Source organism: Ursus maritimus, unplaced genomic scaffold (genome assembly GCF_017311325.1).
Source record: "Ursus maritimus isolate PB19 unplaced genomic scaffold, ASM1731132v1 scaffold_31, whole genome shotgun sequence".
NCBI lineage: Eukaryota > Metazoa > Chordata > Mammalia > Carnivora > Ursidae > Ursus > Ursus maritimus.
Genome location: NW_024425675.1, coordinates 16,490,040 through 16,515,972, shown reverse-complemented (window position 1 = coordinate 16,515,972; position 25,933 = coordinate 16,490,040). Strand labels below are relative to the sequence as shown.

At 41.0% G+C, this 25,933-nt stretch overlaps 1 protein-coding gene and 1 long non-coding RNA gene across 2 annotated transcripts in view; one reads left to right on the top strand and one right to left on the bottom strand.

Annotated features, from left to right (window-relative positions):
* Positions 1-21,020, top strand: part of CACNB2 (calcium voltage-gated channel auxiliary subunit beta 2) — a 25,392-nt gene extending 4,372 nt beyond the window's left edge. Inside the window, exons 2-6 of the mRNA XM_008692055.2 lie at positions 5,341-5,450; positions 16,563-16,714; positions 18,325-18,420; positions 19,400-19,585; positions 20,408-21,020. Of these exons, the coding sequence (XP_008690277.2) occupies positions 5,341-5,450; positions 16,563-16,714; positions 18,325-18,420; positions 19,400-19,585; positions 20,408-20,902 (1,039 nt within the window). The 3' untranslated portion in view covers positions 20,903-21,020. The remainder of the gene's footprint in view (positions 1-5,340; positions 5,451-16,562; positions 16,715-18,324; positions 18,421-19,399; positions 19,586-20,407) is intronic.
* LOC103664215 lies at positions 17,313-25,933 on the bottom strand. Its single transcript, XR_568949.2, has 3 exons — positions 25,108-25,933; positions 21,995-22,120; positions 17,313-18,466 (listed from the first exon to the last, which is right to left on the bottom strand). It is a non-coding gene; the product is annotated as an uncharacterized LOC103664215 (long non-coding RNA).

Sequence of the window (25,933 nt, the reverse complement as noted above, 5' to 3'; positions counted from 1 at the left end):
CAATAGCGTTAAGTGTGTCAGGCCAAAGACTAGATGATAAATCATTATCCTGTCTCTGTTGTGTGCAGTGGAGTAGCCCGTTTAAAATCAGATCTATCCCGGGGCGCCTCGGTGGCACAGCGGTTACACGTCTGCCTTCGGCTCAGGGTGTGATCCCAGCGTTATGGGATCGAGCCCCACGTCAGGCTCCTCCGCTATGAGCCTGCTTCTTCCTCTCCCACTCCCCCTGCTTGTGTTCCCTCTCTCGCTGGCTGTCTCTATCTCTGTCAAATAAGTAAATAAAATCTTTAAAAATAAATAAAATCAGATCTATCCTAACCCACTGTGTCATGTAAACAGAGCAGTCTTCCGATTCACCTTGTAGGACACTGACAGGTAAATTAACAAGGAAATTGAGGACACGAAGGAAAGCTATCACCAGTGACGAATTTGGTTTTCATCCCCAGCGACTTTGAAAATGTCAGCTGTCTGCACTCAAGTGTCTGGAATGGGAACGGCACTGTAGGCCTAGGTACACAGTTGAATCTTCCGCAAGGGAATCTTACTGGAAATCAATAATCCTGGGCAACATTATATCGCTTTATTCCATCGTGTAATTTGCTTAGAAGTGAGACAACTTCTTCTAAACTGCTGGTTATCTAGCCTGGCTGCATATTAGAATCACCTGCACTTTAAAAATAAAACAGCAACCCAACCACAAGGGCTTGTGTTCCACCTGTGGGCAGCTGAAGCCAGATCTCGAAGGTAGGACCACCTGTCCCTGTAAGAGCTTATCTGGCAATCTTGATACACCATGAGGGTTAAGAACCACTGCTCTAAACTGAATTGTCCTCAGAGTTTCACCCTGAGGATTTTCAGGGTCTCCTTTTTGGCGGAACCCCAAGTAGTGACCATTCGGAAAGCATAACTGTAGGAGTTGGAGTAGTGACCCAGCTTCACACAACCTTCGGAGCTAACCCCAGAAGCAGGGCAGTGCATTCCCAGCTAAGCAGTACCATGTGCAGAAAGGTCCACGCGTGTGAGGGAGGAGGATGTATTATTATAGAAAATCCTGTCCTGCTGCTGAATCCGTTCCCCACGGGCTGACTGTGTGACGCTGCTGTCTTGTCTGTCTGGTCACCATTGTCTCCCCAGGATGGTCCCCATCACAGGGCAGCTTGCCTCCCAGCAAGAGCCAAGGGGCATCAGCAGTACGTGGGCCCCACTAGCTGTACCAGTGTAACGCCCAGCACCTGAGACGCTCACTCTTCTAGTGAGCTCTGCCTGGAACACCCTCTAGCACTGCCCGTATGGCTCATTCCCTCACTTCCTTCACGCCTCTGACCAAAGGTCAACTTTTCTGCAAGGTCTTCCCTGAACACCAGACATGTACCCTCCACCGCACTCCCTCTGGGTCCTCAGTACGCTGCATTATTTTTTAATGGTGTTTATTACGACCTGACCTCAGATATCTATCTATCTGCTTCCTTCCACTCTCCCTCTCTCCCACAAGAATCTGAGTTCTGTAATAATACCCCCAGTGACTGGCACCTAGTAGGCACTCGAGAAATCTGTGTGGAATGAATGACTCCCTCTGTGGTCGTACGGATGTTCCACGTGAGGGCAATACTGTTACCTCCTTTAAAGCTGGTGGTACCACCAGACTGTACCACCCTAGCGACTAAGCCCACCCCCAAATAAATACAAACATTTTTTAAAAATATTTATTTATTTATTTTGGGGGTGCGGGGGGCAGAGGGAGAGGGAAGGAGAGAGACCCAAGCGGTCTCCGTGCAGATCATGGGGCCCCACATGGGGCTTGATCTCAGGACTCTGAGATGTCAACCTGAGCAGAAACCAAGAGTCAGATGCTTAACCAACCGAGCCCCCCAGGCGCCCCTAAAGAAAAACATCTTAATTACCAAGCATTGGGCGTTTCACCTATAAGCCTGATTTCACTTGTCAGTGCATTTTGAAATAATAATGAAACTGTACTTAAATGGATGTTTTAGTGTCTCTTTTCTGGTTATTGCTTTTAACGTGTTAAATAAAATTTTCATCCAAGTACAAAAAGCTCAAAAATCATATGTTTATTTTTTAAAAGCAGCAGCCCCACTAGCAATCAGAAGACATGGAAACGTTTGTACAACAATATGGATGAATCTCAAATCCATTATGAAAAGTGACAGCAGCTCCATTCAAAAGGCTGCAGTAATATTCTGGAAAAGGGAAAGCTTAAGGGACAAAAAGCAGCTCTGTGGGTGCCAGGGGTAGGGAAGAGGGGAGGACTGACAACAAAGGGGGCAGCCCAAGGGCATTCGGGGGGGAGGGGGGAGAGAATGCAACTATTTTCTACCATGACTGTGGTTACAGATAGAGAATTCTATGAATTGGTCCGAATTCATGGAACTCTACCCCAGAAAGAATGAATTCTAAGGAATATAAACAGATTTCTTTGCAAAAGCCAGGGTCCCTTCTCACACGTTACCAAATGCCCTGCTCTTCAGACGGCAAGCGCTCTGAACTGTTTGAGCTGTATCTTTGGTTATTTACTCCTTGCCTCTAACGCACATCTTGATTCGCGACATGAGTTTTCGGTGTTAGGCCTTACCTGTTGACTTCCCACCTTGCAGAATAGTTAGCTCTCATGCATACTCTTCCTGTCTCTCCCATCCCGCACCCATCTCAGCCCTCAGTCTCCCAACAGTTACATCCTAATTTCAGCCGCTCCATTTCTTAGTATGTACTATGACTCTGTGGTTAATATTCAAGGGAGCCATGCTATCCACCGTCATGGCTTGGTCTTCTGTGTCTTCCATGAGGTCATCTGACTTTTTCCGCTTGTTTAACTTCCTGTGTGTTTGGCACGAATTCAGCCCTGAACTGCCCAGCTGTCTGAACCTCCTCACGGTATACTGACACGCGTCCTGTCGTCACTCACCTTTGTCTTCTGGAACCTTGGGGAGTGTTCCGGCCACCCCCGGTCTGGATGGTTTCTCTCTTTGATGGGTGCACATTTGTCATTCTGGGACATACTGCACCATGATTCTGGGGATTCCTTTCGCCTTCCTCTGGGGTCCGATCCCCTTTCCATAGACCCGTTGATCTAGGATTTTACCATCATTTCCGTTCACGGCATCCTCCATAGTTTCCCTTAGAAAAGTACGTAACTATTTGAGGCCCTGAATGTCTAAAAGTGTCTTTCATCAACCCTCCCACTGCATTGAGCGTTAAAATGGCTGTAAGTTCTGACTGAAATAACTTCCCCCTTAGGATTTTGGAAACTTTCTGCCCCATTCTCTTCTGGCTTCCAGTGTTGAGAAGTACAGAACACTTCCATTTCTGACCCTCGGCGTGGGACCTGTCTTTTTGTTTTGTCTCCTGTGTCATGAAATTTGTAAGACTACGTCCTGGCAAAAACTCTTGACCTCTGTGCCGGACTTTGTCGATTCAGAAAATCAAAGACTCTTAATTCTGGACTTTTTTTGTTTATTTGTTTTTTTTGTTTGTTTGTTTTTTCTTTACTCTCTTTGTTTTTGGAGTTCTTGTTATTTGGAAGTATACTTTTCCTTCTGCTTTCTCTCTTTTTGTTTTACCCTTTAGAGTTTCTTAACTCTATATCCCAGCTCTCTTCTTTTGAATTTTTCTTTCTACTGTCCTTTTTAATTCCCAAAAACTCATTCTGAGTTTCTAAATAGAAATTTGTTACGGTTTCACGGATATAATAATGTCTTAGCTTTCAACTTTGAACACAGCTGACCCTTGAACAGGGCTTTGAACTGTGCGGCTCCTTTTCTAGAAGGATTTTTTTCAATAAATAGAAAATTTGGGGGAGGACTGTGACCATTTGAAAAGTCTTGCCGGTGAACCACCTAGAAATACTGGAAAAATTACGAGAAACTTCGGTATTATTGTAAGAATACAGTACATAATATATGTAACATACAGGATATGGGTTAATAGGCTGTTTAGGTGATTGGCGGGGCTTCCAGTCAGCAGTAGCTACTGTAGATAAGCCAGAAGCTCTGTGTGGGTTTTTGACTACACAGGACGTCGGTGCCTCTCACCCCCACGTTGTGCGGGAGTGAGCCGTATTATTGATTTGTTGACTCTTCTGATTTTTGGGCTCTCACATCAGAGGTTTTCCTGAGATGCTCAGTGAACACGGTGATGCTCTAATTTAAGAATGGGGCATCTCATAACCGCTTGGAAACGCTGCGCTTATAGGTGGAGCTTGTCAGCTTTGTGCTTTCCTATAGGACAGCCTCACTGGACCACGTCCTAGGAAACCACCGGTGTTACTGTTTTGGAGTCTTTTTGCCTTTGGCAGTCAGGTGTCCCAGGGTAGGGGCTTCCATTCTGATCCCTGGAGGACGTAAGCCTGGCTGTCAAAATTCTAAGACGGGGAAGAGGCTGGGGGCTCACCATTTAGAATCCTTTCTTTTCCGTCTCGTGTCCCTGTCCTCACTCTGCCGAGGGTCCCCTGGTCCTAGGCCCTGCATGTTATGGTCGAGAATAAACCCGCAATCTTCTATCAGCCTGGAAAGGAGCATCGCCTGCCAACTTCATATAGTAGAGGGGAGGTGGAGGGCTCTAACTCTGAAACACTTTTCGCCGAACCTGTTTTTGGTCTCCCTTTTGCCGTCTTCAAAGGTATTGTGAGGCCTGTTTTACCCCACAGCTTTTCCTGTTACTTGGATATTTGGCTATCTCTGGTCTAAGTCATTTTACGGTTTCCAGCTTCCAAATTGTGGTGCTCTCATGTCTGCCGTACCTAAAATGACCCCCCTGACTCCTTACTACCTGACACAACACCCTGTCTTCTCCACAACAGCCGTCTTGAGCTTGTTATCTTACCAGTTAATTTTATTTATTGCCCCTCTTCCACTAGACTCTTCTCTCTCTGAGGGAAGACCATGTTTGTCTTGTTCTTACTCATTCTTTGTGCCTGTCACAGCACCACACTTCCAGTGCAGGGGCTAAGAATACAGGTTTTCGGGCGTCTGGGTTCAAGCCCCAGCTCCACCTTTTAGACATCTATAGCCTTGGATAAATAACCTACTTGGGCTCCTTTTCTTCATCAGCAAAAGTAGGATTATAAGAAGCCTCTCTGCCAGAGTTTTGGGGATAATTTACTGAGATAATCCAGCTACAATGCTTAGTGCTTGGTAAGCAAACGATATATGCCAAGTAAGGAGGTGCGGGATAAGCAAAAATGAATGATTTCAGTGTCCTAATATTTTTCATTTGAAAATACTGTTCACTATTTATTTCAAACTTAGGTGAGTTTGAGGAATGTACTTCTGGCCCCTTGTATTCAACTAATAACCTCAGGGTCTTCTGTTACTTTTTCCCCAACAGGATATCCATCACGAGGGTCACGGCTGACATCTCGCTCGCCAAGCGCTCAGTGTTAAACAATCCCAGCAAGCATGCAATCATAGAAAGATCCAACACGCGGTCGAGCTTAGGTAAGTCTGTGCAGTAGACCTGGGCGTAGGCTATTTAAGCCTTTCTCTCCCGAGGCTGCCCCTGAGATCCTCACTAGATGGTAATTCCATGTGTCACGGAGCAGAGAAGAAATGGACCCAGGCTGCCAGGGGCTGGTGCTCCTGTCTTTGTAATTTCATGCTATGGAAAGATTTGTTATGATAGTTTCAAGTGAAATATGCCACTGGCTGTCAGCATTAATGTTCTGGTTGTGGTGTTTTGTTGTTGTTATTTTCTTCTCATTAGTGCGAGCTTTGCTGTGTACAGACTCTAAAAACTCCTGGCTTTGCATCGGTGTTACCAGGAGCAAGCTCACTGACCTCTGTAGTGCCTCGTTTCCTCATCTAAGCAACAACAAAAGAGAGCCATAATAGTAACTTCCCTGTAGAATTATTGTAAGGATTAAACACCGCATGTTGTCCATCAAGGATGGCTATTATCCAAAGACCCTCAGGAACAGAATTGTATCCAGTGATTATGTCATACTCAGGATAGTGTGGGTAAGGGGCGGGGGGTGTTGAGATAAAAAAATGAAGTCAATTCCTGGTCATTTTTAATTGATACCAACATTTCTGTTTTATTTGTCAAAACAATATAGAGGCTTTAGTTACCATGTTTACAGGGTCGTGTTTGGATACTGGTTATTAACATGTATTGATTGGTTCAAATGACACCCTTTGGCAGCTCTTCCTTCTCGGGGGCATGTGCTTGGAGTTTTAGGTTACAGAGTAACTTACTGGGTTGTTAGGTTTCTGTTATAATTTTTTTGAGAGTTGTTTGAGATCTTTGATCTTAGTTCATTTTTTTTTCCCATTTGTATGTTAAATAGATAAGTCCTTTGGAAGACTGGTCTTTAACATAAAAGTTTTTCGTTTACTCTGGAGCATATTATATAAATCATAGAGAAACTTTTAAAATTAAACTTTAATCTGTTAGTAATGTGTAGAATACCTTATAAAACTCAGTTTTTTCCCTCACCCAGCAAAGCCTCACTGACTACACTTCATTTTGCTGATAATTTCTTTTCTTATTCTTATCATCTGTGACCCTTCTATATGGGTTCACAGAAACTGTTACAAAATGTTCATTTCATTGATTCACCTCATCAACAGTGTCGATTGTTTAGACTCGTAAGTTACATCGGTAGCATATTAATTTGTTTAGACGGCCAAGGCTTTTTGTAACTACCAGCTCTATATTATTTTTAAATGACTGTTCCACTTCATATACTTTATTGAGCCTCTACGAGACACTGGTGTCCTGCTGAAGCCCGGGAATAAAAAGATGAATGAGATGAAGGCACTGCCCACGAGCAGCTGGGTGTAGCCTAAGACCGAGGAGTTAACAACCCATTGAAATAGAAGGTGGTGAGCTCAGTGGGCGTGCACTGAACTGGTTGCCAGAGACCTAGCGCTGCAGGAGGGTGTAGGCCACCGAGAAAGACTCTTCCAAGGAGCTAAGCCTGAGCTGAGTCTTGAAGCACAATAGGGTTTAGGCCAGACAAAAGGGAAAAGAGGTGAAGAGGGTGTTGGCGACTTAAAACTGAGTAACAAGAGGCTTCTGGAAAAAACAGGTTCTTTACCTTAGCTGTGAGTGTATGGTCTGAAACAGAGGGTAAAGGGAGATGACACCAAAGAAACAGAGGAGAGAGGCTAAGGAATTTGGGGCTTATCCTTAAGGCATTATAGAACCATGTATAGATTTTAGGCATTTATTCATCCACTTAACAAATACTTGAGTACCAACCATATGCTAGGCATTGTCTAAGTGCTGGGGACATGGACACAAAAGTCCTGTCTCTCCTAGTTTTTGTTTCATAGGGAACACATGGACAAAAGCTAATAGATGTAGGCGTCAGTGGATGAGGAGTCTGGGAAGAAAAAGCGGGCCAAGGGGTAGAGAGTAAACTGAGAAGAGTGTGATTTTACATGGAGAAGATGGGAGCCTTTGAGGACAGGACATTTTAGCGGAATGATTTGTTATGAATTCTTCAGCCTTACAGCTACCTGTGAAAAGACTGTTTTGGGCAGAGGGAACTGAAGGTGCAAGGGCCCTGTGGCAGGAATGTGCGTGATATGTTTAAGGGCTAGCGGGGAAGCCAGTGTAACCGATGTGGAATGACCAGGAGGGGAGAGAGACTGTGCCTGATCACGTAGGGCTTCATTGGGCTTTTATTGTGGATGTGGTGGAAAAGTGGAGGAAAGCAGGAATATGACACGACAGGACTTGTGTTTTAGGAGGATCGCTGACAGCATTGTGGAGAAGAGAATGGAAAGGGGCAAGAGCCAACAAGTCAGGGAAAAATTCGGACTGTGTTGAAGCAGATTCAGGGAGAAATATTGTACTCTGTGCAGAAATGAATAAAACTGGTGCCTGTAGGAGAAACCCTATAGCCGTGGGGTGGAGATGGGGCAAGAATTGGGCAGGGAGGTCATTTCATAGGCTGTTGCCATCATTGAAGGTAGAGGTTAAGAGAGGACTGAAACAAGACAGTGGCACAGGGAATGAGGAGGATGAAAGGAAGCCAGAGATGAGAGAGTCAGGTATTGGCAATCTGTGGAACGTGAAGCAGCCAACTCCAGCATGCTCTCTCAGGTTTTGCTTTCAGGGACTGGGACACTGATGGTGTTATTCTGGGGAAAAGGGGTTCAGGATGAGGAGCTGGAGGGAGTGGGCAGGGTAGGGGGAGAAGGAAGATGGCAGTCACATTTGTGCACGCGGTGAATCTGCAGTGTTAACGGCGCATCGAGATACCCCGCAGGCAATCACTTGTACGGACAGCCCTGGAACTTGGCACAGAGGACAGGGCTAAGATGCAGTCAGTTCTCAGTATTCACTTACATTCTCTAAAGTCTCCGTGAACACTGAACTAGCAAATATGGAGTCGGCTCCCAGGGAAAGACAGGGATAGTTTCCTCTGTAAGGAGGAAGATTTTTATTTTATTTTATTTTATTTATTTATTTATTTTTTTAAAGATTTTATTTATTTATGTGACAGAGAGACAGCCAGCGAGAGAGGGAACAGAGCAGGGGAGTGGGAGAGGAAGAAGCAGGCTCCCAGCGGAGGAGCCCGATGTGGGACTTGATCCCAGAACGTTGGGATCACGCCCTGAGCCGAAGGCAGATGCTTAACGACTGCGCCACCCAGGCGCCCCGGAAGATTTTTATTTTTTATGGCAGCACTAGGAAACAGGCCATGACAACAGACAGGACAGTGGTCAGGTGATGCCCCTTCTGTGTCAGTACAACGTGTTGAGTAACAAGTTATGCGTGTTCTGTGGACTCTGTTGTATAGGAAACATGTTTTTGGTCTAACAGTACTTGAACACTCCAGGTATGAGAGTATATGTGTATTTGCTATACCTTAAGATTCTTCTGTATTTAGTAGAGGTGAAATTTCAGAAGATCTACCTCAAATCTAATAGATGAGATCAATTTCAGCATTTGTTTCTTTTACAAAAGGATGAATGGTCCAGTAAAGATATAATTTGATAGGTAAAACTTTGCTTTAGAAAACCTTTGTTATATAAGCAAAAGTATAGTATGTTGCCTTTGGAGTTCGTTATGCTGATGGACCGCTGTATGATAGGAAGGAAAAGAATACCCTGAAAAATTTGAAGCTTTAACGACATCTTCTGTGCTGTTTTTGGTGGAACAGGACTTCTCTGCACAGATACGTGGCTTTATTTGTACTCGTGAGACTCATAAAAGTTCTAACCTTATGTCTCCATTGTAATACTGGTCAAGCATCACAATTTAAGATTATCCAAATTAGCTATTCAAACGTAGGGAATGTAGGGGCGCCTGGGTGGCACAGCGGTTAAGCATCTGCCTTCGGCTCAGGGCGTGATCCCGGCGTTATGGGATCGAGCTCCGCATCAGACTCCTCCGCTAGGAGCCTGCTTCTTCCTCTCCCACTCCCCCTGCTTGTGTTCCCTCTCTCGCTGGCTGTCTCTATCTCTGTTGAATAAATAAGTAAAATCTTTAAAAAAAAAAAACAACGTAGGGAATGTAAATAACATTACACTCTTAGAAATAAAAACATTACTTGAATGTAAATAGTTATGGGTGTGGGTACCCAGTTATTTGCCAATTCCAAGTCCAAACTTTTAAAAGTAATATATTTAGATAATGATATTCTGCTAAGAGGAGTCACCTTGGGGTTTCTTCAAACTGCCCAACTTCTTCAAAAGTATGGTTCGGTTTTACCCCAACCACGTTCCCAGAGACCAATCAATTTAGGGAAATATGGGACATCTTTGCATACATTTGTACACAGGTATGTGAGTGTAATGTCTGTGTGTACCCCACGAGAGTAAAAACTGTGTGCTGAAGGTGGGAAAATATTGAGCAAATACAGGAGAGTTAAGGAAGCAAAGGTAGATTTAGCTGTGCACATGGCGACCGTTGCTGCTGCTGGCAAGCAGGGAGTAAGGAAGGGCTTTTACTTTGTGTATTAGCAACACGGGCGGATAGATAACAGTGTTTCCAACCTGGTGAGTATTTTTAACCCAATCGAAGAGCTAGCTTGGATCATGTATTTTGCCACTTCTGTGCTGGAACTGTTCCGTCTCTTAACGGTAGTGCTGCATACATGAACCAACACATAGGATAAAATTCTGAACGGCTAAATAGACCTACATGCTGGGAGTACAGGAAAACTGGAGAAATCCGAATGGGATTGGTGGATCATAGCAATATTTTGGTTGTGCTATTGCACGGTAGTTTTGCAGGATGTTTCCATTGGGGAAAACTGGGTAAATGGTACAAGGGATCTCTGTGTTCTTCTTACGACTGCGTGTGAATTTATAATTATCTCAATAAAAGTTTCAACTATGCAAAGTTCATCACTTACGTCATAGCACCATGGACTTTAGAACCGGATGACACACCTGAGAGCATTCAGTTCAGTGGTTCTTGAAGTGTGTTCTCCAAAGCAGCAGCGTCAGCATCATGCGACATTAGTCAGGAATGACAGTTCTTAGACCCCCGCCTGTCCTACTGAACCAGAAACTCTAGAGGTGGGGCCCTATAGTTTAACGAGCCCGCCGGGTGATTCTGCCGTATGCTAAAATGTGAGGACTACCAACCTTGTTCAAGCCCATCACTGTACAGTAAAGAATCTGAGGACCAGGGGCGCCTGGGTGGCTCAGTCAGGTAAGCGGCTGCCTTCGGCTCAGGTCAGGATCCCAGGGTCCTAGGATCGAGGCCTATGTCAGGCTGAGCAAGCGGGGAGTCTGCTTCTCCCTCTCTTCCCTTGTTTGTGTGTGTGTGCGTTCTCTCAAATAAATAAAAAAATAAAATCTTTAAAAAAAAATCTGAGAACCACAGGAAATGAACAGCTCTGTGTAGTTAAGCTTTATACTAAGGTATAAAACGAGGACTGGACGCTGGGGGTCTTGACTAGCAGTCCAGATTTTTTTTCCATTGGGCAGTGCCATCTGGCAGTGATGCTGATTGCATTTACTTGACCATCTGCCTTCTCTTGGGAAGAATGGAGAGTGAAGGGCTGATGATAGAAGGCTATAAAATTAGCCTTGCAGATGAACGTGGAATTTATGGGACTAGTTGATCTGTTGAATCTAATTTCTTTCCTCCTTTTGACCTATTACCGGTGTAGCTGTCTCGAGAAATTAGCACACTCTTTGTTCCACAACATTTAACTGATGGCCCAGCTCTAGCAATCTCTCTACCCAAAGGGGGTAGTTCACTTTGTCTACATATATTTTGGTGATAAGTTCGTTATTTAATTAACTCATTCTTTCAACAGAATTTGAGTGCCACCTATGTACCAGGCACTGTATGGTGAGGGAAGGAATAGAACCAATTATGTATTGTTCTGTCGGTTCACTGCCTGTTGGGAACATTTTCGATCCTGTCATTGAAATTCAGTGGGATAATTGTTAATAGAAGTTGGTACAAAGCAATACAGTTGACCCCTGAATGACGGGGGTTAGAGGCACCAACCTCCACACTGAAAATCCAGGTATAACTTTCAACTCCCCAAAAACTGACCTATGAATAGCCTACTGCTGACCCTAAGCCTTACTGATAACATGAACAGTGGATTAGCAGATTTCGGATGTTAGATACACTATGTACTGTATTCTTAGAATAAAGTGAGCTAGAGAAAATACAGCGACAGTGCTGTACTGTACTTATGGAAAAGATCTGCGTATGAGGGACCAGCACAGTCCAAACCCATGTTGCTCCAGGGTCAACAGTACTTGACATGTATTACTTACCACGGGCCAGACACTGTAATAGATGGTTGCGTGTTGGTTCATTTAATTCTTATTTCCATTTTCCAGAAAAGAATACTTAGGCTCTAAGAAGTTAAGCATGTTACCCAAGGGTCACATAGCTCTATGAAGTGATGAAGACTATTTCTGCCCCAAGCCAGTTTGGTGCCACGGAGTCGGGAGCACAGAGGCAGAACTTACTGGGCTTGGGGAAAGGAAAAGGTGCTTAGAGAAGGCTTTAGAGATTTCCTTTTTGGGGACAAATAAGGCACTTGTCAGAATTAGAGTTTCGTGCTTAGTGATTCTGAAAATGGTACTGCAGTTATCATTCAATAACTGATACTAGAACAATATCACAATTTTATTAACTGGCCACTTAGATATCCTATAACACAATGAAAGTAATCTCCTCACTCTGCTTTTACAAGTATTGTTCAATTACAGAAACTTCTACACTAACTACAGAAACTTCTTTCTCTTCTTTCTTGTCTTGGAGAAAACATGATTGTTCCTGAGTATTGCTTTTAGCTACCAGATATAAAGCACTGACAAAAATGTTATTCATTTTACCGGTGCCCATTTTAACTCCGTGGGTAGGAGACTGTAGGATGTGGACAGACGAGTAAGGCCTGCCCATCTTCAAGATGCGGAGTGTGCATCCTTTCACTGGGTAGGACGACTCTGATGGACCAAACTGACTTTAAGACCACTTTTCACTTTCAGGAAAGAATGCCAAGGAAGTCTTTGGCATTTGTTTTTTGAAAGAAATTCTGAGCATGATGGACTCTGTCAAAGGAAAATCTCTAGTACAGATATATTTCTCACCTCTCTCCCTTTTTTTATTGACGTATAACATACAGGGTTATACTGGTTTCGGGTGTACAGTATAGTGACTCAGGAGTTCTGTACGTTTCTCAGTACTCTTAATCCCCTTTATCTGTTTCACACTTTCCTGCCCCCCCACCCTGCAACCACCAGTTTGTTCTGTGTATTTATAAGTCTTTGGGGGAGGGGGGGGTCTCTTTCTTTGCTCCTCTGTTTCTTAAATTCCACATAAGAAATCATGTTAATTGTGTTTCCCTGCTTATTCTACTTAGTGTTATACCCTCTAGGTCCATCCATGTTGTTGCAAATGGCAAGATCTCATTTTTTATGGCTGAGTAATAGTCCACTATATATATATATATATATGACATCTTTGTTATCCATTCATGTCATTGGACACTCGGGTTGCTTCCATATTACGGCTATCATAAATAATGCTGCAGGAAACACAGAGATGCATATATCTTTCCAAGTTAGTGTTTTTGTTTTCTTTGGGCAAATACCCAGTAGTGGAATTACTGATCACAAAAATAAAAATTTTATTTTTAATTTTTTGAGGAAAAATCCATACTGCCCTCTACAAAGGCTGCACCCGTGTGCATTCCCACCAACAGTACACAATGATTCCTTTTTCTCCATTTCTTGTCTTTTCGATACTAGCTTTTCTAACAAGTATGAAGTGATAGGTCATTGTGCCTTTGCATTTCTCTGATGATTATTGATGTTGACTCTCTCTTCATGTGTCTGTTGGGTACCTGTATGTTTTCTTTGGGAAAATGTCTATTTAGACCTTCTGCCCATTTTTTAAATCAGACGGTTTTCTCTGTTCAGTTTGATGAGTTCTGTATTTTGAACATCAGACATATGATTCACAAATATTTTCTCCTATTTGGTAGGCTGCCTTTTCATTTCGTTGATAGTCTCTTTTGCTGTGCAGAAGCTTTTAGTTTAAGGTACTCTCATTTGTTAATTTTGGCTTTAGTTGTGTTTGCTTTTGGTGTCAAATCCAAAAAACCATCAACAAAATTGATGTCAAGTAGCTTACCACTTATGTTTTCTTCTAGGAGTTTTATGGTTTCAGGTCTGACATGTAAGTCTTTAACGCATTTTGAGTTGATTTTTGTATATGGTGTAAGATAGTGGTCCCATTTCATTCTTTTGCACGTAGCTGTCTAGTTTTCCCAACAGACTATACTTTCCCCGCTGTAAGTTCTTGGCTCCCCGGTCCTAAATTGACCAGTTTATTTCTGGGCTCTCTATTCTGTTCCATTGATTTATGTGTGTGTTTTTATGCCAATACCACACAGTTTTACTACAGTATCCTGATATAGTTTGAAATCAGGAAGCATGATGCTTCCGGCTTTGTTGTTTTCTCTTAAGATTTAAGCTGGCTTGTCAGGGTCTTTTGTAGTTCCACACAAATTTTAGGATTGTTCTGTTTCCGTGGAAAAGCCATTTGGATTTTGACAGGGATTGCACTGAATCTAGATTGCTTTGGGTAGTAGGGGAATTTTAACAGTATTCAAGTCCATAAGCATGGAATCTCTCTCCATTTATTTGTATTTGCTTCAGTTACTTTCATCACTGTCTTGGGGTTTTCAGCGTGAAGGTCTTTTACCCCCTTGGTTACATTTAATCCTCAGTATGTTCTTCTTTTTGGTGCAGTTGTAAATGGGATTGTTTTCTTACTCATTCTGATAGTTTATTTTTAGTATGTAGAAATACAATAATGTATGTTTATATACTGATTTTTTGTCTTGCAACTTTACTGGATTTATTTATTCTAACAGTTTTGGGTGGAGTCTTTAGGGTTTACAATAATGTCATCTGCAAATAGTGGCAGTTTTACCTCTTCCTTTCCAATTTGGACGCCTTTTGTTTTTTGCCTAATTGCTCCGGCTACGACTTCCAATAATATGTTGGATAGAAGTGGCAAGAGTGGGTATCTTTGTCTTGTTTCTGATCTCCAAGAAAAAGCTTTCAGCCTCACCATTAAGTAGGATGTTAGCTGTGGGCTGATCTAATTTCATAATGCTTACAATAATATTTAGATTGGAACTTGATTGCTGGGGGGTCAGTGGCCATGAAGGCATTAGTAGGGAACAAAGCCACACAAGGCGATAATTGAAATAAAAATTTAAAGATCAACACAGACTATCTAAATAATATTCGTAATGTTTAGAACACTATTATGAAAAAATCAGAATATACTATTTTTATTTTTAGAAGTGTGTTTAAAGGAAATTCAAATATATAGGGAAGTAAAAAGTATAACCTCAGCTATTCACCACCCACTTTCAACATTCGTGGCCAGTCTTATTTCATTTCAGCACCCCCCACCCTTCTCCCCCAGCTGTCTCTGGATTATTTTGAAGCAAATCCCAGACATCCCATGATTTTATCTGTAAATATTTCACTATGTATTTTTAAAGATTAGGGACTCTATTTAAACTGCAATGCCATTATCATATATTAACAATACATCTCTAGTATCATTAGATGTCTCTTCAGCCATGCATCACTTCCCAACTGTCATATATAATTTTATATATACATCATTTTACTCGTTTATGTATTATAAGTATACATAAATTAATATTTTTTGAATCAGGATGCAAAGTCCATAATGATTGGTTCATAGGTCTGTAAATTTCTTAATCTGTAGTTTTCCATATGTCTTTTTTTTCCCCCATTATGATTTCTTGCTTGAAGAGACTGGGTTACTTATCCATAGGGTTTCCATAGTCTGAAGTTTTCTAACTGCATTATACTGGTATAGTTTATGTATTTGTCTGTTCAACTGGTAGATCCAGAAACTTAATCAGCTTGTTTTTGGTTTTTCTTTCTGCAAGACTGTCATGAGCGGCATGTAACCAAATAATTATATTAAAGCTACCAGCCCAGATTTTAAAGACATCTCGGTAACTGAAAGGACTCTAGTCATAACATATTGTGAGGCAGAGGATTAGTGACTTGTCTTTTCTGCAGTAATATACTAGTTGAAATTATCTCCAGCAATTTTCTGCATGGGTCTAAATGCATAAGAGGAATTAAAAGTCCTTCTCTAGGTCTAGGAGTCTCATGGAGTCTGCCCTTCATGATGGTAGAGGACGCCACAAGCTACGTGTTAGGCCTTTATAGACCTGTGCTGCCTAGTACAGTAGCTTTTGGCTATTTAAAACTTTTATTTCAGCTTAAAAATTGAGCTGCTCACTCACACTAACTACAGTTCAGGTACTTGGACCCAGCTGTGCCTCACAGCTATCGTACTGGACGGCACTGATACAGACTGTTTCCATCATCACAGAACATTCTATTGGACAGTCCTGTTTTAGATTCTAGAGGGATCATGGAGTGGATAGACTGAAATTTTCTTGGTGTTCAAGCATATTTTTAGTTAAGTTTTCTATGACTCTTACAGTTTGGATTTCTGTAGTGCTGCCTCTAATGTATAACTACCCTTTTAAAAAATGAATACTGCAGGACCATCGTCCTGTTGGCAGAAACTATGGGAAGTGTGGTTTTGGACAAGTTTGTTACAGATACTATTAACGTCCCTCCTATTTTATGTTGGATTTCAGCTTGCTAATAAGTATATCTAGATTATCATATCCAGAAAGCATACCAATAGGTGACAGTATAAACACAGATTAAGCTGATGCAGTGAAAAGAAACGGGGTGATAGTTGCAATGGTAGCATGGTCAGAAACACACATGTTAAAGATAGTCTTAAATTTTCTATTTTACACATCTTTATGAAATGATTTCACAGAGTGAAGTTTTATAGCACAAAGAGTGTTATACTGGAAGCAAATTTTATAGCTGGTTGAGAGCATTCCCTCAATTCTAAGGTTCTGTGGAGAAATAGCTCTTCCCAAAGGATACCTTTTATCACCTCGATTGCCTGTAAACATTGACCTATTGGCTGCCCTACTTCCCTTCCTGTTGAAGAAACACTGTACCATTTTTATTTCAATTTAGTTTAAAAATACTTTAAGTAATTGAACTCTGCTTAACCTTTTACAGCGGAAGTTCAGAGTGAAATCGAAAGGATTTTTGAACTTGCAAGAACACTGCAACTGGTAGTCCTTGATGCGGATACTATTAATCATCCAGCTCAACTCAGTAAAACTTCTTTGGCCCCTATTATAGTCTATGTAAAGATTTCCTCTCCTAAGGTAAGTAGGGTTGTTACTGTTTGCTCTCTAATCAAACTTCATTACAATTGTTTATGTATTAAAACAAGCTACATCTCTATCATCATAAAGAGTTTGAAGAGACAGAGTAGTCAAGAGTCTTTAAGATTCAAGTAAGCAAAGTGTGATTATTAGTTTCATGTCTTAGAACAGCGATTCCCAAAGTGTGGTCCATGGTTTCCTGGGGGAAGGTTCTGAGAGATTTCTAGAGAGTCAGTCCATGAGGTCAACATTATTTCCATAATAATACTAAGACGTTATTCTCCTTTTTCACTGTTTTGACATTTGCACTGAGGGTGCAAAAGCAATGGTGGGTAAAACTGCTAGTGTCCATGAATCGAGACTGTGGTAACAGACAGTGCTCACAGTTAACACCACTACCATCTGGTTTCAATGAAGCATGTCCAAAGTAGTATCATTTATTAATGTTACTAAATTTTGACTCTTAAATACAAGCCTTTCAATATCCTGTGTAATGAAACTTGAATAATTGAAGCACTTATTTTTACCAGTTATCATCTTGAGGACACACAGTGACTATTCAAGTTATAAACTCAAGTAGCCTCTTTTTTCACAGAATACCATTTTTATTTGAAAGAAAAACTGACATGTTTATTAAGACTTGGTTATTTGACAGATATTGTCTCATTTGTCACCAGTGATAAAATTCAAGCTTTCAAACAAAAATTAAAATTTCAGAAAATTTGTGTCCACCTAAGAGCTTAAAAGCTTCTCAGATAGCCTTTTCTGATGAGATCAATGGTAACAGCAAATGTTGTTTTAATATTGCATAAGAAGTGCGGCAACGAACCATTATTTTCCAGATGATCAATGAATGACGTTACAAAGCATGCATAATAAAAGATCCATTCAAATTTCAAGACAAACCAATGCAATGTAATTTAGCAGTAAGAAAAGTTCATTAATAGGGTTTAAGCTTTCACATGGCAACTAGTCTTTAAGAAACTACCACTTGTTGAGTTTAGTGTAATATCAAAGAACAATATATCTACAGTTCCTGAAAAGGCTACTAAAATATTCCTCTTCTGAATTACCTATCTGTAGAAGGATGGATTTCTTCACATTATTTCAACCAAAACAAGACACTGTAGCAGTTTAAATGTAAATGTAGCTAGGAGACTTTGTTTATGAAGCCAAGCATATTAGAGAAATTTGTAAAAAATGCAGATTCTTTAACAAAAATAAAATGTAACAGGTTTGTCATTCTTTTTTAAATGAATATTTAATTTTTTCAGTTGTAGTTTCTACTATGGTAAACATTGTACTTCACATAAACAAAAGCTCTGGCTCTCAATTTTTTTAAACATAAAGGAGTCATGAGACAAGTTTGGTAAAAAAAAAGGTAAGAGTCAGAATAAGCTCCATGCTAGTTATCTTTTTTGAAAGTCTTTTTTAAAGCTTGCAACTGAGATTTATGTTAACATGTTAATTTTGCAGATAATCTTATATATTTTATAGCTTAATCTATTATAAACCATTTGTGCTATATGTAAAAAGGCCCTAGAATGAATAACAAACCTTGTTCCTCACCTGAGTGCAGATATTCTTCTGTTAAATCTTATCTTTCACAGGTTTTACAAAGGTTAATAAAATCTCGAGGGAAATCTCAAGCTAAACACCTCAATGTCCAGATGGTAGCAGCTGATAAACTGGCTCAGTGTCCCCCGGTAAGTCATCTGTATGTACAGTATAATCCGCCCGAAGACATCAGACCTGGCATTATATTTAGAAAGCAAACAAACAAAAACCAGACAGGTAAACGGGTGTCAGGGGAGAGAATTCTCCCCATTGAGCCATGGTCTTCATTCCCAAGAAGTGACCTGTACTACCTCTTCCCATGGGCACTTGTCTAGATCACGGGTTACAAAAAGTTCCAGGGCGTTCAGTGGTGACCTCGCTTTGTTAATACCTAATTAGTATCCTAAATGAAACAGAATGATGGTTTCAAAAATTTGGTTTATAAAATGGATCTGTTTGGGATTTATTATTTGCTCCTAATAGTTATTGGTTCTTAATAACTGAGAAATTGATTTGAGACCATGGTAAAAAAAGAAAAAAATCTACACCATCAGTTACCTCACTTCTGAAACCTGAACACATTCCTCCTCCACATATCACACTCTGGGACTGTAGATAACCGCTAAGTTTTTGTTTTCATAGGTAGGTATATCAGAAGCTGTAAGAATTACAATATTTTTTATCACTTGGCATATTTTGAAGTTTGGACCCTGTCACATCATTAGTGGTTTCAGCTTTTTTTCTGCCAAATTTCATGTCCTCATCTTGCCTCAGTAATTTCCAAGACTTTTTTCATAGTCTCTGTGTCAAAACCAGGCCTCTTCCTGTACTATTCAGATTATACTTTTTTCTACCTCTCTTTTCTAGTATGTCCTAAACAATTACCATTACACCTTTCATTTTCTGCTCATTGCTCTTGGTTAAGCATCCAGGGTTGTCAGCAATGATCTGGGTAGACAGACACAATCTGACTCAACAGGACATGCAGCCAGTTTGAAAAGGAGAAAGCAGGAGCACAGGAGCAAATACAAAGTGGGCAGCTCATGAGTCCCTTTTTCTGAGTGTGGGTGAAACGCACTCAGTGCTGGGCTGGTGTAGGTGTGTCATCGGAAATGTTTGCCTCTGCAGGAGCTGTTTGATGTGATCCTGGACGAGAACCAGCTCGAGGATGCTTGCGAGCACCTTGCCGACTATCTGGAGGCCTACTGGAAGGCCACCCACCCTCCCAGCAGCCGTCTCCCCAACCCTCTCCTTAGCCGCACTTTAGCCACTTCGACTCTGCCCAGTAGCCCCACTCAAGCCTCTAATTCACAGGTAAGAGGCGCTCGCTCTTAAGCTCTAGAAACTAGGCTGCCTTCGGCCACCTGGCTGGGATCCAAGCCATTACCCAGCACAGCGCCTGTTCCAGAAGAGCAGTTCTGTCCAAACTGAGACAAACATTGAGTCATGAGTTGTGTACCCATAAGAAAAACTGTGTAAACAATCATACTATAAACTCCCTAACTACATGTCCTGTAAGACAAGGACAGCATTTTTCTACACTGTCAGCAGCACAACCATGGAATCAGACTGCCTGGGTTCAAGTTCCAGCTCTACCTTTTACTAGGCATCTAAGGTTTGAGAAGTTGCTTACCTGCCCCTTGCCTCAGGAAGACTAATGGCAATAGGGCTGCTGCATTATTGAAATAATACAGAAGACTGTCTTAGGATAGGACTTCCCTCATACCAAGTACTATGTAAGCATCTGACATTTTATTTCTTCCCCTTCATCCGTAAGCCAAAGTCAACATCATAAGCATTTTTAATGTTCCCACCAGTATTCAAGTAGAGGTAGTGAAATGTACACTTGTGTGTGGAGACCTCTTAGGGACCTGTATCTGGCTTGAACCCCAGAAGAACATACATATAAAAGGATGCCCTCCCCCCTTCATTTATTCATTAAGGGGGGAAAAAAAAGTCTGATATACTATAGTACAAACCTTGTAAATGCCACCAGATGTTATCCAAAAGAAGTAACTAAGCAAGATTAGATTTCATTTTAGAAACTTCCAAGGGAATAAACCCTTGAAAGGTCAGCCTTGCTTTCATGACATGTTAGTTCTTTACACACCCTGTGTTTGCTCCCTTCCCCGCCAGGGTTCTCAAGGGGATCAGAGGACTGAACGCTCCGCTCCTGCCCGGTCTGCCTCCCAAGCTGAAGAAGCAGCCTGCCCCGAACCCATCAAGAAGTCCCAGCACCGGTCCTCCTCCTCCGCCCAGCACCACAGCCATCGCAGCGGGACGAGTCGAGGCCTCTCCAGGCAGGAGACATTTGACTCGGAAACCCAGGAGAGTCGAGACTCTGCCTACGTGGAGCCGAAGGAAGATTACTCCCACGAACACGTGGACCACTATGCCCCCCACCGTGACCATAACCACCGAGATGAGCCCCACGGGAGCAGTGAGCACAGGCACAGGGAGTCTCGGCACCGTTCCCGGGACCTGGACCGAGAGCAGGACCACAACGAGTGCAACAAACAACGGAGCCGGCATAAATCCAAGGATCGCTATTGTGACAAGGACGGAGAAGGCATCTCCAAAAAACGGAACGAGGCTGGGGAGTGGAACAGGGATGTTTACATCCGCCAGTGACTTTTGCCCTTTTGTGTTTCTTTTTTTTTTAAGTCTTGTATACCACCACCTTCAGACTCAGTCTTGGGGGTCTACATTGCAGTCATACGTGATCTGTCTTGTATCCTTTGTATTGCTGTTGCTTGAATAGCAATAGCATGATTGATAGAGAGTATTAATATACTTTTTTTTTCTTTTGTAAGTGCTCTATAAATTCGCCTGGTATGGCTGCAGTCCTCCGGTTGTATACTGGACTTTTCAAAAACTGTTTGTTGGGATCGCTGCCACTTGAACAAAATCTGTTGCCATCCAGGTGGCATTAGTATTTTAAGAAACATAGTTGATGTTTTCAAAAATGTAGTTAATGTATCCAGCAAGCCAGAACTGGCCCAGATAAAAAGTGGAATTTCTTGATTCTCGAGATTTTTAATGCATAGGCACCTGATTTGCATATTCATTTAACCATGGACCACTGTTTCTTGCTTGTACCTCTGGCTGACTAAATTTGGGGACAGATTCAGTCTTGCCTTACACAAAGGGGATCATAAAGTTAGAATCTATTTTCTATGTACTAGTACTGTGTACTGTATAGTTTGTAAATGTTATTTCTGCAAACACCTTCTTATAATTATATATAATATATATATACATATATATATATCAGTTTGATCACACTATTTTAGAGTCTTAATGCCAAGTCAGCAGATTTGCTTTATGAATTACAGGGACTAGAAATGCCCACCTTCAGGAAATTTGTAATATCGTCTAGACACCTATCCCCATTCTAGTAGAAAGTCTGTACATACTGTAAATACGTGTGATTGCCTGACTTGAAAAGGTTTGATTTCTGAATGTTTTACCAACCTTGTAAGTTTATAATTTTGACCATAAATTATGGTAAATATAACCAAACTCCAAAGGTTGTTCTAATCCATGCAGTTCACACTGATCGTGACAAACACATTCTTAGTAGCTAGTGTCTTATGTCACTGCACTGGAGTATACGAGCCGGACCTCTGTATGCAAGTGTGTCTGTGTGTACGAGTGTGTAAGAGTGACTGAGATGGAGCTGAGTGCTGAAGACTCGAGACCGATACCTAGAATTCTACCCACCTGGCTTTGTATTTAATTGTGCGATGTGTTGCTTTAAGAATCCATTGAGCAGTCAGGGAATGTGAGGAAGCTTGCTGCCAAAGGTGACTAGGAAGGCATTCATCTGCTGGCTCCTTGTTTTTGCTCCTAGAGAGTAAAAATACAGGCAATTTTTAACTGTGAGTGTTTCACTGGAAATGTACAATCTTTGTGTGTTTGAGTATTTGTTTTAGTAAGAAATGTTTACACAGCTTGTAGAATTATTTCGTGGGAAAATAAATTTTTCTAACTTCTCCCACCTCCTTTTCTAACCTTGCCTATCGTTCCTGTTGTTTCTCTCCCTTCAGTTTCCCCCTTCGTTCCATTCCCCGCCACCAGCTCCAACAGTTTCGCTGTCCGTCAAAACCTAGAAGTGCTTCTTATAACCAAAGTTTCTGCTCTTCAGAAGTAATCAGGGCAAAATGAGGTGACTGACTTGAAGTGAACAAAACGTTAAGAAAATCTTCCTCCATTAGACATCTACTCTGAAGGGGAACCCAGAAGATACTATTCTCCATGCCTCAGTGATACAGCTGTAAGCAGTTCACAGTGTGGTCACGCTAAGGCTAAGACAACCTTCTCCGTGTCGCTTATGTGTACCTTTTGTCCAGTTACGACTGGACAGGTAAGACAGTATTAGTGTGCAAGTACCTAGCACCTGAAGTTTGTCCCTGGAAAATGCCTAGCTATAATTGCCTAACTTCAGATCTGTACATGATGAAATTATTATTTTGTTAAATAAGTTCATCTATTTTTGTTTTGCTTCTTTGATTATCCCAGGTTCTTGCCAAATATTCAGGGACCTTTCTAAGTAAAACTGTTTCACGTTTAACTCCTTATTTCCCTTCCCCTGCAAGAAACTCAGTTTTTAAAATGAGTTACATTTGAAGGGTTTTATCAGCTAATATAAGGAACATTTTCCTCAGAATTAATTTTTGTTAATTAGCTCTGTACTGTTGACAAATTTATTTATTGAATATAAAAACAGTCATAATATATACGTTTTTGATGTAAAATATTCATATCATTGGGAAACCATATTCCAGTTAAAGTTACTTGTATAAAATATTTCTGAAACTTTCATCCCAACTAATGACTTTGGGATATTTAAAACTCTTGAGGTATAACTGGTATTTATCTTACTTGCTGCTACCACTAATCCCTTTCAAAGAGTCATGCTAACAGATTCCAGTTTTAAAATTTTGTACCTGGATTCTTCATTTTTCACTTTACTGTGAAACATACCAGTCCAAATCAGAGTATTCCTCAAAAAACTATACTGCAGGATTTGACACTGAGCACCTGTACGCGAACACTGTATAGCAGGCATGTGTGTGAACAGTGTGTACTAAATTTGTAAATGAAGACATAATCCCACGGGCCATGGGAGATTTTACTGACTTGTGGAATGTAAAATTAGTCTTTTCACTCAGCAAAGGCTTAACCTTAACCTACTCAGTTGTAGAATCATGATCTTTGTAGTCAATCTAGAAAATGCTGGAAATGGAAATGTTCTTAATAGTTCTGTGTTTTATTGTCAAACCCATTTCAGTTTTTCCTATGCTCTTTCTCTACTGCTCCTTTAAGTTACTGTTACAAAAAGGTGCTGCTAAATGTAGGATGTCTTAGTCATATTGTACTTTGGGACAATGCCACATTTTTAACATGGTCTGCTATGCATTCCTGTTAAACATTCACTGTCAGCTACACTGAACTGTTCAACAAATATGGTTTAAAGTCATTCATATAAAACAAATAAAGAGCTGGCTTTCTGCACTGTTTATTAGTAGTATTAATTGCCATTTTAGGAATGATTCTTATAGTTGAGAATATGTCAGTCAAATTTTCAACAACGCTTCCCACAGTGGAGCATCTTTCTTAAGGGCAATGCTAATTCCTGAGGTTACTTTAGTGAGGTTCCCGTTATGTCTGATAAAATGCTCATTTACAGAAGGTAAAGATCTTTTAAATAGGAACAGTCTTTCTCCCACCTTAATTCTCATGTGTGGCAATTCTTGATTCAGATTTTTTAATTCTTCCTTCATTTTTAAAATGAAGATCCATCTTGATGACAAATTTAAATCTTTACCCTTATCCCCCCTTTGCTCAGTGATACTGCTGCTAGTCTTGGAAACTCTTATAATAGTATGTCAAGAGTCACACACGGTCAGGGAAAATAGGTAACTAGATGACTCTGGCCAGTTAGTGAAATCTGGCTGTATTTGTACTTCATCTTACTATTTAAAATGTGGCACAGGATTTTGAAGTAAAATGTACTCACTATTAAATTAAAAAATTTTTTTTTGTTTCTCAGAAATATCTAAGTTAACCCTAAAATATTCTTCTCCACGCTTCCCAGATTTTCTCCCTTTTTTATTCTACTTTTTAACTTTGTGTCCCTTAAGATTGAATGTGTTTTATTTTCCAATTTGCCCTATTTTTTGAAGGAAAGAAACCCACTGAAAAGGTCTTTGTCAAAGCCAACATTTTTAACGATATTCTTTGTCCTCCTGTTAATATGCAAATATTTTTCTTTTGTTTTGCCTGCATTGCTTGTATTTTGCTATTTGTCAGTATTAACAGTTTACATACGTGTCTACTGCTGGTCTCCCTATCTCCAATCTTCGTCCCAGCTGAGCACATAAGGCTTGGCGGAGAGCATGAGAAGACATGGATTTTTTAAAACATACTTAAAGTTTGGAGAAATGTGCAGAGCCCTAGAAATGGAATTACACAGGTAAACAGTGCTTCTCTTTAGTCCAATGACATCTACTGGATAAAAGGCAGAATGAGGGATATGAAGAAGTCAGTCACATAGTTGAAATATCTTGCCCCTCATTCAATAAGCATGTATTGATGATCTGCTCTAAAGCAGTGGGAGAAAAGACAGGGTTCCTGCCTCCAAAACTTTCCCAAGCCTGGGGGGACGGAGGGGAAAGGAACATGCCTATTAAACTAAGAATGAGTGTGTTAAGTGCCAGGAGGGCACAAGTGGGTCCTAGGGGTGTATGGAAAGACAGAAATGCCTAAGCCAACCTCAGAGAAGGATGTTCAAGAAAGCCTTCTTCAAAGAAGAGGCCTGCTGAAGATCTTACCTGATTCAAGAGACCTTGCCATCTTGATGGACACAACAGAAGAAATTCCGAACACAAACCTAGGAGGGAAAAGAAAGAAACTATTAGGGCAAATGTTCCCAATTGTCCACCTTATATATCTAAGGCTGAGAAACTCTGGGGTGATCCGAATGGAAGTTAAAACATTTAAATTTATTTAACACTGTATGAGACAGCCTTTAAACTGGGCTAGGTATTGAGTATTTTAATATGTCTTATCTAAAAAGCAGCAGGATGAAGCAAGCCTAAGGTTATAATTAATTTTTAATAAAAGTAGTCACTATTGGCTGTTAACAGTGGGATGTTTGGTCACCTTTGCAGTTAAGGGAATGTTTGTGTTTTTGTCGGATTCCAGACTTGATTATGAAGTGGTCTTTTTTTGTCTTGATCTCCATATTCACAATTGCTTTGTCTGATGTTGGTGTTCAGTGAATTTGTTTATGTTCAAGAGGAGAACACCAAGGTATAGCTGTAAGTGCCAAGCCAGTTCCCAGCTACCAGAAGCTGGTTTTTTCTGTCTCCCCAGTCATATCACATTAACTGGTATAATAGGTGTTCTGAGGGATGATGAAAGGTACCCAAATTGTGGAATATTCTCACAATTTTCATGTACAGAGTAAAGAAAATATTTGTTTTAGGTTTTAGTTTAAAAGCATGGAAAAAAAAGTAAACACGGTCTAGACTTCATTTGAAAGAGTTGATTCAGGGGCGCTTGAGTGGCCCAGTTGGTTAAGCATCCAACTCTTGGTTTCGGCTCAGGTCGTGCCCTCAGGGTGGTGAGATCAAGCCCAGTGTCCGGCTCTGCGCT